General features: G+C 42.2%; 1 protein-coding gene across 1 annotated transcript in view; it reads left to right on the plus strand.

The window, feature by feature from the left end:
• ADAM22 (ADAM metallopeptidase domain 22) overlaps positions 1-5,133 on the plus strand; it is a 175,418-nt gene extending 170,285 nt beyond the window's left edge. The window contains exon 30 of the mRNA XM_006099078.3: positions 3,818-5,133. Within this exon, the coding sequence (XP_006099140.1) occupies positions 3,818-3,838 (21 nt within the window). The 3' untranslated portion in view covers positions 3,839-5,133. The remainder of the gene's footprint in view (positions 1-3,817) is intronic.
• The last annotated feature ends 8,311 nt before the right edge of the window (positions 5,134-13,444 follow it).

Consider the following 13,444-nt stretch of genomic DNA (forward strand, 5'->3'; position numbering starts at 1 on the left):
TATTGCTATATATTTACATCTCATTATTCAGTGTAGCTAATATATTACAACCTGCCAGAGAGCCCAGTTTGCTTACTCAGGCCTTTTTCTGGCTAATAACACCAATAGGATTTTAGAAGCAGTAAATCAGATCAATGTCTTGGAGATGGGGGTGGAATTTGGCAACAAAGAAAGGGGACTTCAAAATTTGTAATATTTAGAAGGTATGGTGAAATTTAGCAACCTTTTATATTTTAAAAAGCCAGATTTAGCCCTACCTGGTTTGGCTCAGTGGATAGAGCATCAGCCCACAGACTGAAGTATCATAGGTTCAATTCTGGTCAAGGGCATGTGCCTGGGTTGCAGGCCTAATCCCTGGTCAGGGTATGTGTGGGAGGCAACCAATCAATGTGTCTCTCTCTCATTGATGTTTCTCTCTCTTTGTCTCTCCCTCTCCCTTTCACTTTCTCTAAAAATCAATAGAGAAATATCCTTGTATGAGGATTAACAACAATAAAAAGCCAGACTTAAAAATATTCATTGAGTTGATTATTTTTATAAATATAAGGTTCACCAGATATTTCATTTAAATACTAAGTCCTCTGTTACATCTTAATCATGATTCTAATCAGTCTTACAGATTAGATCCATTGTTCCCAAACAGATCCATTATGTGAAAAGTGAGAGGCAGACCAGCCCTTCAAGGCTTAAGTGACAAATATAATTGAAGAATAATTACCTTAATTGATGTCCTGGCTCTGTTGTGGTCAGTTACATTGTAATGTTGATCTTCTCAGAGATAATTTTGCAAAAAAAGTAAAATAAAATAAATTTTTAAAAGCCTGGCAGATTTATCTGCTAATGTGTCCTGGGTTCCTAGGCTCTTTGGTGTTGAAAGATATTTCAGAGCTTCTTTGATCTTGAACCGAAATTATGGAGTTCAAGGTAAATGTGGATCATTCAAATTTTAACTCCCTCAACTCAAAGTCAGTAAGAAAACACATTATAAGCTGATTACTAAATAAAAAAGACTTTAAAAAACAATCAATGTTGCTTTGTTAATTATATAAAAATTATCTTTATATGTTAATATAGAAAATGATAAAAGATGAAAAGGAAGAAGATAACTCAGATATACCTGGCCGGCATGGCTCAGTGGTTGAGCGTAAACCTATGAACCAGGAGGTCACAGTTCCATTCCTGGTCAGGGCACATGCTTGGGAATCGTGATTCTTTCTCAGCGTTCATGTGTCTATCTCTCTCCTCTCCCTCTCCCTTCCTCTCTGAAATCAATAAAAATATATTTTTTAAAAATATATAACTCAGATTCCCAGTATTCAACTTTCAGGCCTTAAAAAAGGGGCTTGTTAATAAGCATCCAGCTTTTCATGATATGTGTATGTGGTTATGAAATCTAAGGCGATCTCACTCCTTCCCTCACCGGGGAATTGCCGAGTATCTCTCCCCGATAAATTGTCTTCATTGCTGCTTTTGCTAGAAAGTTGGGGTGTCATGCCAGGGTGCAGGGTTTTAGAAACTTTCCCGCAGGAGAATTCCTGAGAATGACAAATCCCCAGAAGACATGGCTGACCATGGCCTCTTCTGGGCAGCATGGGGAGCAGTAAAGACTGTAGCCTCTGGGACAGTTGTGTGAAAGGCCTGGCTGGTTCTGTCCACTGTGGACCATCCACATGAGCGTATAACAGGGTCCTGCAGAATAGGCAGCCCCTGTCTTCAGGCTGTTTTTGTGGGCTGTGGCGAATCAAACCAGCAGATCTTTTTTTTTTTTTTAATATATTTTATTGATTTTTTACAGAGAGGAAGGGAGAGAGATAGAGAGTCAGAAACATCAATGATGAGAGAAACATCGATCAGCTGCCTCCTGCACACCCCCCACTGGGGATGTGCCTGCAACCAAGGTACATGCCCTAGACCGGAATCGAACCTGGGACCTTTCAGTCCACAGGCCGATGCTCTATCCACTGAGCCAAACCGGTTAGGGCATAACCAGCAGATCTTTCTATCAGCAATCCCTCTGTTACAGTGATACAGACATGGCCAAGGACATGCACTGTCCTAAAAGTGATGGCGTGGCAATTTTTAGCTTCTTTGTCCTGTCAGGGGTCATCGTGGCCTTCAGGTTTTCCCAGTGTCGTTTCTTTGTTCTTCTTTCAGCAAGCTGTCACTTATTTTTTATTTATTTATTTTTAAAAATATATTTTTTATTGATTTCAGAGAGGAAGGGAGAGAGAGATAGAAACATTAATGATGAGAGAGAATCACCGATTGGCTGCCTTCTACATGTCCCACACTGGGGATCGAGCCCGCAACCTGGGCATGTGCCCTGACTGGGAATCGAACCGTGACCTCATAGTTCATAGGTCTACACTCAGTCACTGAGCCAAGTATGCTGGGCTGTCACTTATTTTTTAATCTTCCTAACCATTTGTGAGGAAACTGGACTCACTGAAGCCTGAACTCTTTATTATCCATGCCATCCTGTGAGCATCAATCCAGATCTTCCTTCCCTCAAACTCCTGCCAGCCATTCATGGTCACTTGTCTTCACCAACATGGATTATCCCCCCACAATGACCCTCACAGTTAGGGATTTGGTTTACAAAGTGTGAGGAGATGGCTGTCTTTTTAAGTGAGAAGGACATCTAAAGGTGACCTGAGGTCGATAACACCGGTGGTTGTACCACAGTTCTGTGGGGTCGCCAGCCTGGGCATCAGCATAAGAATCCATGAAGATTCAAGAGAACATATCAAGGGAACCTATATAGAAATATCCATTTAGTTCTTTAGTTATTTCTTTGTTTTCATTCCCAGAAACTCATTAGTTATATGCCCCAGACTTCCAGTAAAAGTGGAAATTGGATGCAACCTAAGTCACCCTTAGGCTTTCTTTGTTCATGTTTATAATAATTATACCCAAATCATATTGTCTGGAAACATAATTTATCAGCTAGATATTTTTTTAAAAAATTGGCCTTCCTTCTCTGGTGAACTGAGTTACATTCATATTTAATCATGCCAAAGTTGCTTCGAGTCCATTAAGGCAATTACTGAACATCATGGAAATTAGATATGAACAGGGCCAATATAAAGAGCTGGTGGCAGAGGCAAGGAGAGGGAAGAGGTGAGGAATTAAGGCTTTGATGTCCTGCCCTGGATGCATCATTGTACTCTGACATGTCAACTCCCAGGAGAAGACACTGTTCTAGGAGGTAGAGATGGAATTGGAGGGTGTATAACCTGGTCATAGGCCCAGGGCAGTGATTTTGAAGTGGGTGGTGGAGAATCATACTTCCCTGAGGTCAGTACTCAGTGTTGGCTGTACATGGGATTGTCTGAGGCCTGAGTCCCACTTAAAGAGACTGGTTTGGTGCATTGTCCAGGAAGTGGGATTTTAAAAATGTCCCCAGACCACTGAGCCGTGCCGGTGGACTGAGAACCACTGCTCCAGCTGGCTATTTCAGAATCTCAGGGAAAGAAGGGGGTAGGTTAAAGAAACAATATTTTAAAGTATTTCATTTGAGACCATCTTTAATGTATTCAAAACTTTGAGTTACATAAATGAGGATGAGAGGAGTCATTTTGTATTAAAAGATGACGGTTGTTAAAAAGGTTGAGATATAGGTTTAGAGGTAAGAGAAAGCGCTGAAAATTAGTGTTTATTTTATCCATTTATTAGACTTCTTAAATTACACATTAGCGTGTGTGTCCACAATCACATAAGTATGGGTGGAGTCACCAAATCCTTCTCATCTTCATAGCTCAGAACACGTCTGTCTCCTGCCCTCACCGTGTGCAATTTGCTTTTCTCTGTTGTGCAGCTCTGGGAGACATCCATTTAAGATCAGCTGTTTACATGTGACACATCGAAACTGTTTACTTCAACTTTTATAGACACCCAGCCTCACGGAATCACTGCAAATCTATCTGCTCTCCAGACGATACGAACCCCCTGGAGATGCCACGACGGAGAAGCCGAGTCTCGCATCCGGAGACCGTTTTCTTTTCGTCACTGGCTTAGGATTTAACTGAACCTTGAGAAGAACTACTGAAATGTTACACGATCACATGGAACAGTAAAGGTCCTGGTATATTAATGGACAATCCGCATGGCAGATATATGTAGAAGTATCGCTAAAACTAACTCACACGACCCAAATGTAGCAAGTTTTCCAAGGGACAATAGTGGATTCAGAACTTGGTGTTCTGAGGCCCATCCTTGCTGTGTAGACAGTGATGCTGTGTGCATGATGCTTCGGTTTATTGTTTTCCACATTTAAGGAAACAACATCCCATAATAGACACTAGCATGCAGGGCTAAGGCATATAGGATTTTTCTGCAGGACTTTAACGCTTTGAGAGGCCAATATCCCATATGCTAACTTTAAACATGTATTTTTAGGTTGTGATTTTTTTTTATTTTTCATATTTATATCAGCATATGAGGACAATTGTACATATGTCAACATTTTTAAAATTAAAAAGCAGCTGTTCCACACAGTGTATTTTGCCAAATGCCTCAAAACAATCAGTCACAGTCACATCATTGTTATCCATCAGATGATCTTTAAAGAGTAGAAGCAGGTGATGTTGTAAATATAGTAGTAGTCAGTGCTGTAAATGTGTCTCCATAATTGGTATTTGTCCAAAACATGTCACATTCCTTTAAACTGTGCATAGTCTGGAGGCAGTTTTATTGGGTCTTTAGTTGATCAGGAGGACACATGCCCAGCAAAACTCAAGGCCTCCACTGCTTGCAGGGGCACCATCCAGTAAGGGCAGCTGTCCTGCCTGCAGGCCCTCTATGCCGTGGCTGCTCCCCGGGGGTCCTCCAACCTGCTCACTGTTCTCCTGGGGGCTACAGTGGCTGCCTCCAGGAGAACATATTTCAGTGCAGGAGCACATCTGCTGGTTTCCCTCTGGAGGCCTGTGAGCTCCACAGAAGTACATCCTGCTGAGACTTAGCAAGTGCATCAAAGATGCCTGAGACCACAGGCTGCTGCTGCATTGGTGGTTCCCAACTTGTGAATACTCCAACCCAGTGGTTTTCAACCCTTTTAATCTCATGGCACCCATAAACTAACTACTAAAATTATGCTGCACACCAAAAACTGTATTTCTTGCCAATCTGGCAAAAAAAAAAATAGATTTAATTTTGATTCATTGACACCGGATGGCTATTGTTGTGTTGGCTGTTGTCTTTTTTTTTTTTTAATTTGACACTCTAAGAGAAAAGTGGTCAGTGCCCCTGACTAAATAGTCAGGTATTGCATATTTTAAAAATTCTTGAGGCACACCAGTTGAAAATTGCTACTCTAACCCCGTGTGGCCTGAAGTTTTGTTCTTTATCAAAATTTTGCAGCCACCTTTCTCTGTGAAATGAATAATTTGTTTTGCTAAAAAAGAAACTTTCACACTGCGTACTAAGGACATTCATCATCAGTGGGATGTGGGAGTCCCAACAGGTCATTCTGCGCTGACTTGGAAGCGAGAGGCTGGGAGGTTCTACCAGTTGGGCTGGGAAGCCTCACCTTTTAACAAAGGGTTAAAAGAAACCTAAAGCCACAAGTGTGCAGTAATGGTGCAGTTACCCAAACAGCTGGCAGGGGAGAGAACCTGAGGTTTTGAACTCTGTGTTTTTTTAATCCATGGAACAGTGAGAAATCTATTGAAGGCCCTTCTTTACAAGCAGAATTTGATGAAGTCACCAGGCAGCTCTGTCATTCTAAAGAAACATCCCGAGAGCACTTCCCTCTCGAGCTCAGAAACTGATGGGATCAACCACATCCTCTGCGGTGAAGAGTACTTCTGAGTTCCTTCATGTTCTCTCCTTTTTCTCGAGGGGAATGGAATCTGCAGACAAGATTGCAGAAATATCTTCTGAAGTTGATCTCTCCCAGGAGGGTTCACGGACAAAATCCATGTCTTTTCCATAGGTGGTCATCTGGGATCCCCAAACGGAAGGGCCGAGTTAGAAGGCGGTGTGTTTTTCTGTGTATTTATGTCTCCGAATGGACCTCTTTTCTGGAAGTCTTTGAAAATATTTGAAAAATCAATTTAATTATCCAAAATGGTAAAGTTTAAACAGCGTTTTTCATGACAGGAAGGGATGTAACTGTCAAGACTACAAAAAACAACAACGATCCATCAGACTAAGGGTTGGGTGAGTGTTGGGTGACCTTGCCACCTAGCGCAAGCCAAGGGCAGGAGGGCAGATAGATTTAAAGATACAGCAAATAAAGTGGCTTTTGACCCAGATCACTTTAATGTGCACTGAATGTTTTCTGGTATTGAGTGTAAAAAATGCTAATGTATAAGGTTTATTTTGACTATAAAAGAGTTTATAGATTTGAATGTAAGGTACCTTGTGTATATATGCTCCCTAGTTGCAGTTACATAGGCCCTAATTTGAAAGAATCAAAAATAGATAACTATGTAATCAACAGATCTCCCCTACCCATCTCTTTCCTGACCTTCTCAATTATTTTTTACATGAAAATGATTATTTCAAGTGAAACTTGTTATGATGTGCCTTTGGGGCAACATGGTTGCTCTAGAGCAGGGGTGAGGAACCTTTTATCTGCCAAGGGCCATTTGGATATTTATAACATTATTCGCGGGTCATACAAAATTATCAAGTTAAAAATTAGCCTGCTATATTTGGTCAAACATTTAATGAACTCACTCCTAATGCCTTGGCAGGGCCAGGCCAAATGATTTCTCGGGCCTTATCCGGCCCGGGCTGGACATTCCCCATCCCTGCTCTAGAGGTATATATGTAGTTTATCATCATCCTTGGTCAAAACCTTCATATGGAACTGAATGAAAGTGTTTTGTTTATTTGCAGAGAGAATATGATTTTATAGTAGTTTTAATGTTGTCTTCTCAGTATCTACTCTATCTAAGAATGTTTAAACATCCTTACAGCCATTTGCAAGATTCTTTGGCAAGTTTGTAATCTCAGTGGGTAATTTTGAGAAGTACCTATATGTGTACTCATAGTTGGTGTTCTAGAGGTATTAAATCTAAATACCTATGACTTTTCATCCACAGAGGCAGGGAGACTGGACCCATGACACTAAACACAAGTACAGCGTTATTTTTTTAATTGTCTATTTTGGAGGCCTGTGAGGCCACATAGCCTTCTGTATTGTGTAACTAATATCTGTATCTCCCTCCCCCAGTCCGCTATAGGGCCTGCCTGTTGTGCTAAGCAGAGAAGAGCAGTTATCTGGCCTGTGTGTTCCATTGTATGCCTTTTTCCTCTTCCCAAAGTGTTCTGTGCATAGGTAAGACTTCAGATTGACAACCCTGCGGCCTGAGATGTTCCATTTAATCCATAATCATTACAGTGTAATAGAAGAAACATTTAAATTTCTCCACGAAGAGTGTTGGCAATGGAGGTGTGGGGTCACAGGGAGCCCTGAAGGAACCTCTGGCTCAGACTAACTGGTCTCTGCATCCAGCCACTCTCCTTAGAAGGGAAGTGCATCCTCCCCTGCCTCTTCCAGCTAGAGTGTGGCCCCCCGGGTTCATAGTCTGTGAAAGGAATTAACTCAAACAGTGCTGCCTAATGCAGGCTTTCCATTTGCTATAACTGCTGTATTTTTTTTTTTTTTTTACAAAAACCCCAGTGCTATTCCTTAAAAAAAAAAAGTTGACTAATAAAGTAAATGGAAGGTTAAAATGCAAACCATATTTTGATACAAGTGCTATTAAGTGATAATACAGTTCCTCTCTCACTTTTCTCTTGCTTAAAAAAAAAACAACGTTTAATATTGTGTTTATATATAAGGTCAGACCAGCATAGATTTCTGAATATAAGATTGATAAACTTTCTAAAAGAAGTTTCTAAAACATAGAATTAAATAACTTGCTCACTTCCAGAGAAGGAACTCATTCTCTCTCTTTATTCTCTCTCTTTATTCTCTCTCTTTATTCTCTCTCTCTCTCTCTCTCTCTCTCTCTCTCTCTCTCTCTCTCTCTCTCATTGATTCCCTTGTTGATTTGCATCACTTAATTATGCCCATGGCCCCAGATCTCTTGGGGCTACTTTACTTCTTATCTTTTTAGATGTTGCTCTTTGCTTTGTTACCTATAGTTATCTATGGGCCAGAGGAAATAATGGTATTTCAGCGTTTCAAAATCAAGTCTGTTCATTTATTTATTTCATCCATTCTTCTTCTTCTTTTTTTTTTGCTGTCATGTAGTTCTGTTTTAACATATATTTAGCACTTTAAATATTTCCTTGTTATTAACCATAATAATAAATTCTAACTGAAAGAGATGATTTTTTTTTGCACTTCATTTTGCTTGAAGGAAAGGGGAGCTTTTGGGAGCATATGGAGTAGCGTGCAGAGGATATGGAGAACAGTGCGGCAGTGAGTGAGGGGGTGCAGGAGTGAAGGGAGGGAGGACGGCTGCTGCCACAGCCTCATTAGGATCCCACTGCTGCCTGCTGCCTGGACGCGCTGTGGGCAGCACATTTCAATGCCAGCCTACAGGTTGGTAAGTTGGCATGGATTTTCCATGAAACCCTTCTATGTTTTCCTCTAAATCTGTCACCCACATGCTGCTTTTTTTTTCTTAAACGGAGTCAAGATGAATCCCACATTCTCAGTCTACTAAGTTAAAATATATAAGCAGCACACATTCATAGAGAATCTGGCTTAATTTGGAGCTCAGGTCTCCCTGCCCCCGAGATATTTTCTGACTTGATAAGACTGCTCTGAATTTGGATGCAACTTTCCTCCCAAAGGGAGAGTGAAGGACTTTTCAGAAATAGCTTCCCTGTGTATTGGAGTTCGAGGTGGCCAGCCTGCCCATCCTGCTGTGTGTGTGTGTGTGTGTGTGTGTGTGTGTGTGTGTGTTGGGGGAGCAGCCACACCTGCTGGGAGTCGTGGGCGCATGCTCATAGCATATGCTCTGCGGGCAGGTGCTTTTAATCGCCAGAGGAGCTTTCCCAGCACACCTGCAGCAGCAGAGCGAACAGAGACCAGCGGGACCTCAGACAGCAGGGCGTACTATTTCTGTTCACACTTATTCATTGCTTTGTCAGAGTCCCCAGAATGGAGCATCTTCTGATTCGGTTTATAAGTAGAAAACACATTAAAACAAAACAAAAACCTGCCTAGTATTTGTGCCCTTTATATCCAGAGCCCGACAGACAGTAAGCATCCTCGCGGTGGGGTTTGAGAGATGCTCCCGGACCCTCCTACTTCCGAAGTCACTCCCCTCCCAGTAGCTGTCAGCCCTTTTCTCCTGACTAGGAACTTGCACTGTCACCGAGGTAAGTCCCTTTTTTGGCCTAAATTGGCACTTGGGAGAAGCAGAGGGATGTAGAATAGGGGGCAGAGGCACCTTTAGTCTTCTCCCCGGGGCACCTGGGCATGGGGTGCAGTGTTTCAGGATGGAAGGGAGATAGGACGCAGCCAGCCTTGGGGTGCTGGCACAGGAGTAGAACGGAGATCCGCTCCCAGCTCAGGAGCTAACCGTGCAGATGGGCCCAGGATGGCCACTTGGGGTGAGGTGGGGAGAGGTGCTGCGTGCCTACAACAGACAGGCCTGTGTGCTCTGCAGTGTTACCGAGTGTTGGCTTTTAATACTTCATGGTCCAGCCCGTGATGGGCCAGTCACTGCTGCTGCTGCATTGTTCATGGCACCTGCTTTGTAGCTGGAGGCACTTCAAGGCTGGGAAGGTTTTGCTCAAGGGCATCATCATGTCATGTTTTTAGGTCTCCTTAAAGTCCAAATCAGGGAAAACGTGTGTTGTTTTGTTTGTTTTGTTTTTGTTTGTTTTTTTACAAAAAAGGCATACAATGAGACTAGCAGTCTTGTTATGACGAGGCACTTAAAAATGATTAATAAAGTTTCCAGAGTTTGCTAAGAAAAGTACATTTTCCTCTCAAGTTAAAAAGACACACACATACACACATATAATACTAATCTACTTATACTTTAGGGCAGTGATGGCGAACCTATGACACGCGTGTCAGAGGTGACACGCGAACTCATTTTTTTGGTTGATTTTTCTTTGTTAAATGGCATTTAAATATATAAAATAAATATCAAAAATATAAGTCTTTGTTTTACTATGGTTGCACATATCAAAAAATTTCTATATATGACGCGGCACCAGAGTTAAGTTAGGGTTTTTCAAAATGCTGACATGCCGAGCTCAAAAGGTTCACCATCATTGCTATAGGGCTTAGCCTACATGTAGTTTCAGATGTGGGTTTGTGTTTTGATGGTCAAGCTCTAAAATAATGAAAATAGCTCCAAATCTTTAAATACAGCGGTGCTAAGTCATACCAGGTAACACCACACAGAAAGTGCTGATATGAATACATGTACTCGGTAATAACCCAAGAGATTTTGCTAAATTATACGCGTGTATCACTGCCTGATGAAAACCCCCACAATCCAGTACAAAAATCAAACTGTGATTCCAGAGTCTTTTTAGTGGGTAAAGGGACCCAAGAGCTTTGTTTTATATGGAGCACTTTTTTTTTTAGACCAACTTCAAAAGTGCTTAATGACAGGTTTATTCAGGATACGTGAGCATGCTCTGCTTTTTTCACTTGCTGGAAGAGACTTCCACCTAGCACACCTTCTCTTAGAAACTGTGTTCTCCCTAAACATAGCGGGTTATCTGTTAGCCAGGCTAGGTCTGTGCTAGTGTTTTCCACATCTGTCATCTTCGAGGGGTGATGTCCCATCCACAGTGGACGCCACTTGGTGGGAAGAGTTAATAACTAGCCGGTTTCCCTTTTGGTAACCAGGTTATCGTGTATATACTTAGATTGGCTTCGTTTTCACATTCTATCCTCTCTGCCTCTCTGCACTTCAGGTTCTTAGGCTATTTAAAAATTATTGGGTTTTGGCAAACACCGACTGAATGTGTATGGCAACTGCTTTCCTGAGCAAGCGTGACTTGATTTATGGCTGTTCCAGTGCTAAGGTTGTTCTCATATTGTAAGTTAACAAAATCTTGCTGTTTTTAACGGTCACTGTAACTTGAGGTTCAAATCACCGGCACAATTTTATTAGTCTTCCCTTCTGAAGCTAATAAGAGACCACGGTTTTCTATGTTACTCTCATTGTAACATCAATAAAGTGACTTTCAATGAAAGATCAATGTTCTTTTGATGCATAACTCCCTGTAGTCCTGTTTTTCTCCCAGCCACTGTTTGTCTTTCAGAAGCTATGTGTGGATACGGGTAAGGGGTTTTCTTTCTGTTCCGCACTGTCCTAAACGAGGCCATCAGCATGCTTAGAGATGCAGTGGTCCTTCAGGAGAGCCTGGGTGTGTCTGCTGGATGATTTCCTCAGCCGGGCAGCAGGCAGAGCCTCCTCCATCTACCCACCTGCTATGCCTCATCTTTTTGCAGTTTCTCCCTGACCCTAACAAGGACCCGGCTCCGTACCCTGACCTAGAGCCCAGGCAGTGGGCTTATTTAATAGCTCACCTGTGTTAGACTCTAAAGCGATGGGCCTCGGAAGACTGTTTAAGTTCGAGTTCATAGACTGAAAAATTGTTACACCTGCCGCTTCATCATCCGCCAAGCAGCAATTTCACCCACCAGTATATATATATACATTTTATATTTTTATATATACATGTAATATGTATTATTGATTTCAGAGGGAAAGGGAAAGAAACATCAATTATGAGAGAGAATCATTGATCGGCTGCCTCCTGCATGCCCCCCACTGGGGATCAAGCCTGCAACCCCGGGCATATGCCCTGACTGGGAATCGAACCATGACCTCCTGGTTCATCGATGCTCAACCCCTGAGCCACACTGCTGTGCTCACCCACTAGTCTTTACCCTGGAACTTGCACTTCCCTTGCCTTTAGCTCTTAGTCTGCTGAGGAAAAAAGTAATATGTGAGAAAAATGGATTAAGGGCTTGCACATGTATTATAACTAAAAAAAAAAAACTTATGGGGATTACATAGAGCTCCATTTCTTTTTTTGAGCTCCATTTCTTGTATTTATATTTTAGGCATATATAAATATTCATTCAGATGTGCACTGAAACAGGGACGCACTCAGCTGAGTGAAGGCAAAGTCTATTTCTGAAAGAGCAGAGGTTTGAGCTCACATGCCATCTGTGACCGACGGTACCACCTGGAACTTCATGCACAAGTGGAGCCTGACCTCCACTTTGGCTCAGGGGGAGTGAGAGCTGTGAGCAGTTAGGTAAGACGTCCGTGTGCTGTCCATGCCAGTCGTCCCCAGAGAGGCACCAGGCCTCCTGTAGCCACATCCTATGGAAGCACTTGGAAAGGGTATATTTCATAACTCATGGAATCGCTTGAAGCACAAATCTGCAAAATTAAATCAAATCTTGAGTTGGGGTGACTGGAGGAACTTAATTCTCCACGTAACTGAAGGATTCAGGTTTGACCTCACAGCTTTACCAGAAAAACAGACCGAGAGACAGTTGTAAAGAAGTGGGAGAGGTTGCACTGGAAGTATATAATGAATGAGACACAGAACCCAACATAAAATAGAAATAAGGCAACACGAGATTCACTAGTAATGAAGACTTTGGCTGTAATTAAAGAAAGGAGATGTATACATCAAATTCCTTAAGGGGAAGGAAACTGTCTAATGCAGGGACATGCTGAAGACCAGGCTCCATGCTTTCGGAAAGAAATAGTGAAAGTAGAAGTGGAAGAGATACGGAGACTTGCTATAAGGTATCAATAATTAACACCGAATCGAGTATTTCAGAGGCATGGTTTTGTGTCCTTTCGCACTTGACCAAAGGCAAATTCAGAACCATGATAGCTGCAGCTCACCTTGGGGCTCATCAAAGCAGTTGGATGCTTCAAATATGGCCCATCAGCTTGAGTCGGCAAGGGCCTTCTTCCTCACCACCTTAGTCACCTAGAAAACAACCCTGCCTTAAACCGTGACTTCCCCAGAGGATCCTGGTGAGTTTGAAGCAAACAGCAGGCCTGGGGCTGAGGGTGCTCCCTGCCTCCTGGTCCTCTGAGCTGTCTGGCCCTCCTCTGGACAGCTCAGGATCAAGCCAAGCTTTTTGCCTCAGACAATATCTCTGGAGTGAAAGCTACACTCACCACATAATATAGGGCCGGGCAAAAGTAGGTTTACATTGTGAGTATGCAAAAGTTGATTCTTGTGTTATTTTCCATACGAACAACTGTAAAGCTACTTTTGCCCCACCCTGTATAAACCAGCTGCTTCACAGTCTAACATGTAGCCCAGGTGTGACTACTTGACATCAATATATAAGTTGGGGCTGAATAAACGTGTATAAATGAATATATATATATATTTTTAGCAATATTTGAAAAAATAACTAGTTGAAATGCAGCTAAAGATGCTTAGAAATGTTTGATTTTCATTGGTTGGCATCAGGATGGTAGCTGTCACGTTGGGCCTCAGAATGAGACAGGTGTTCTGCTGGCAGGGA

The sequence above is a fragment of the Myotis lucifugus genome, unplaced genomic scaffold (assembly GCF_000147115.1).
Source record: "Myotis lucifugus unplaced genomic scaffold, Myoluc2.0 scaffold_257, whole genome shotgun sequence".
Classification (NCBI taxonomy): domain Eukaryota; kingdom Metazoa; phylum Chordata; class Mammalia; order Chiroptera; family Vespertilionidae; genus Myotis; species Myotis lucifugus.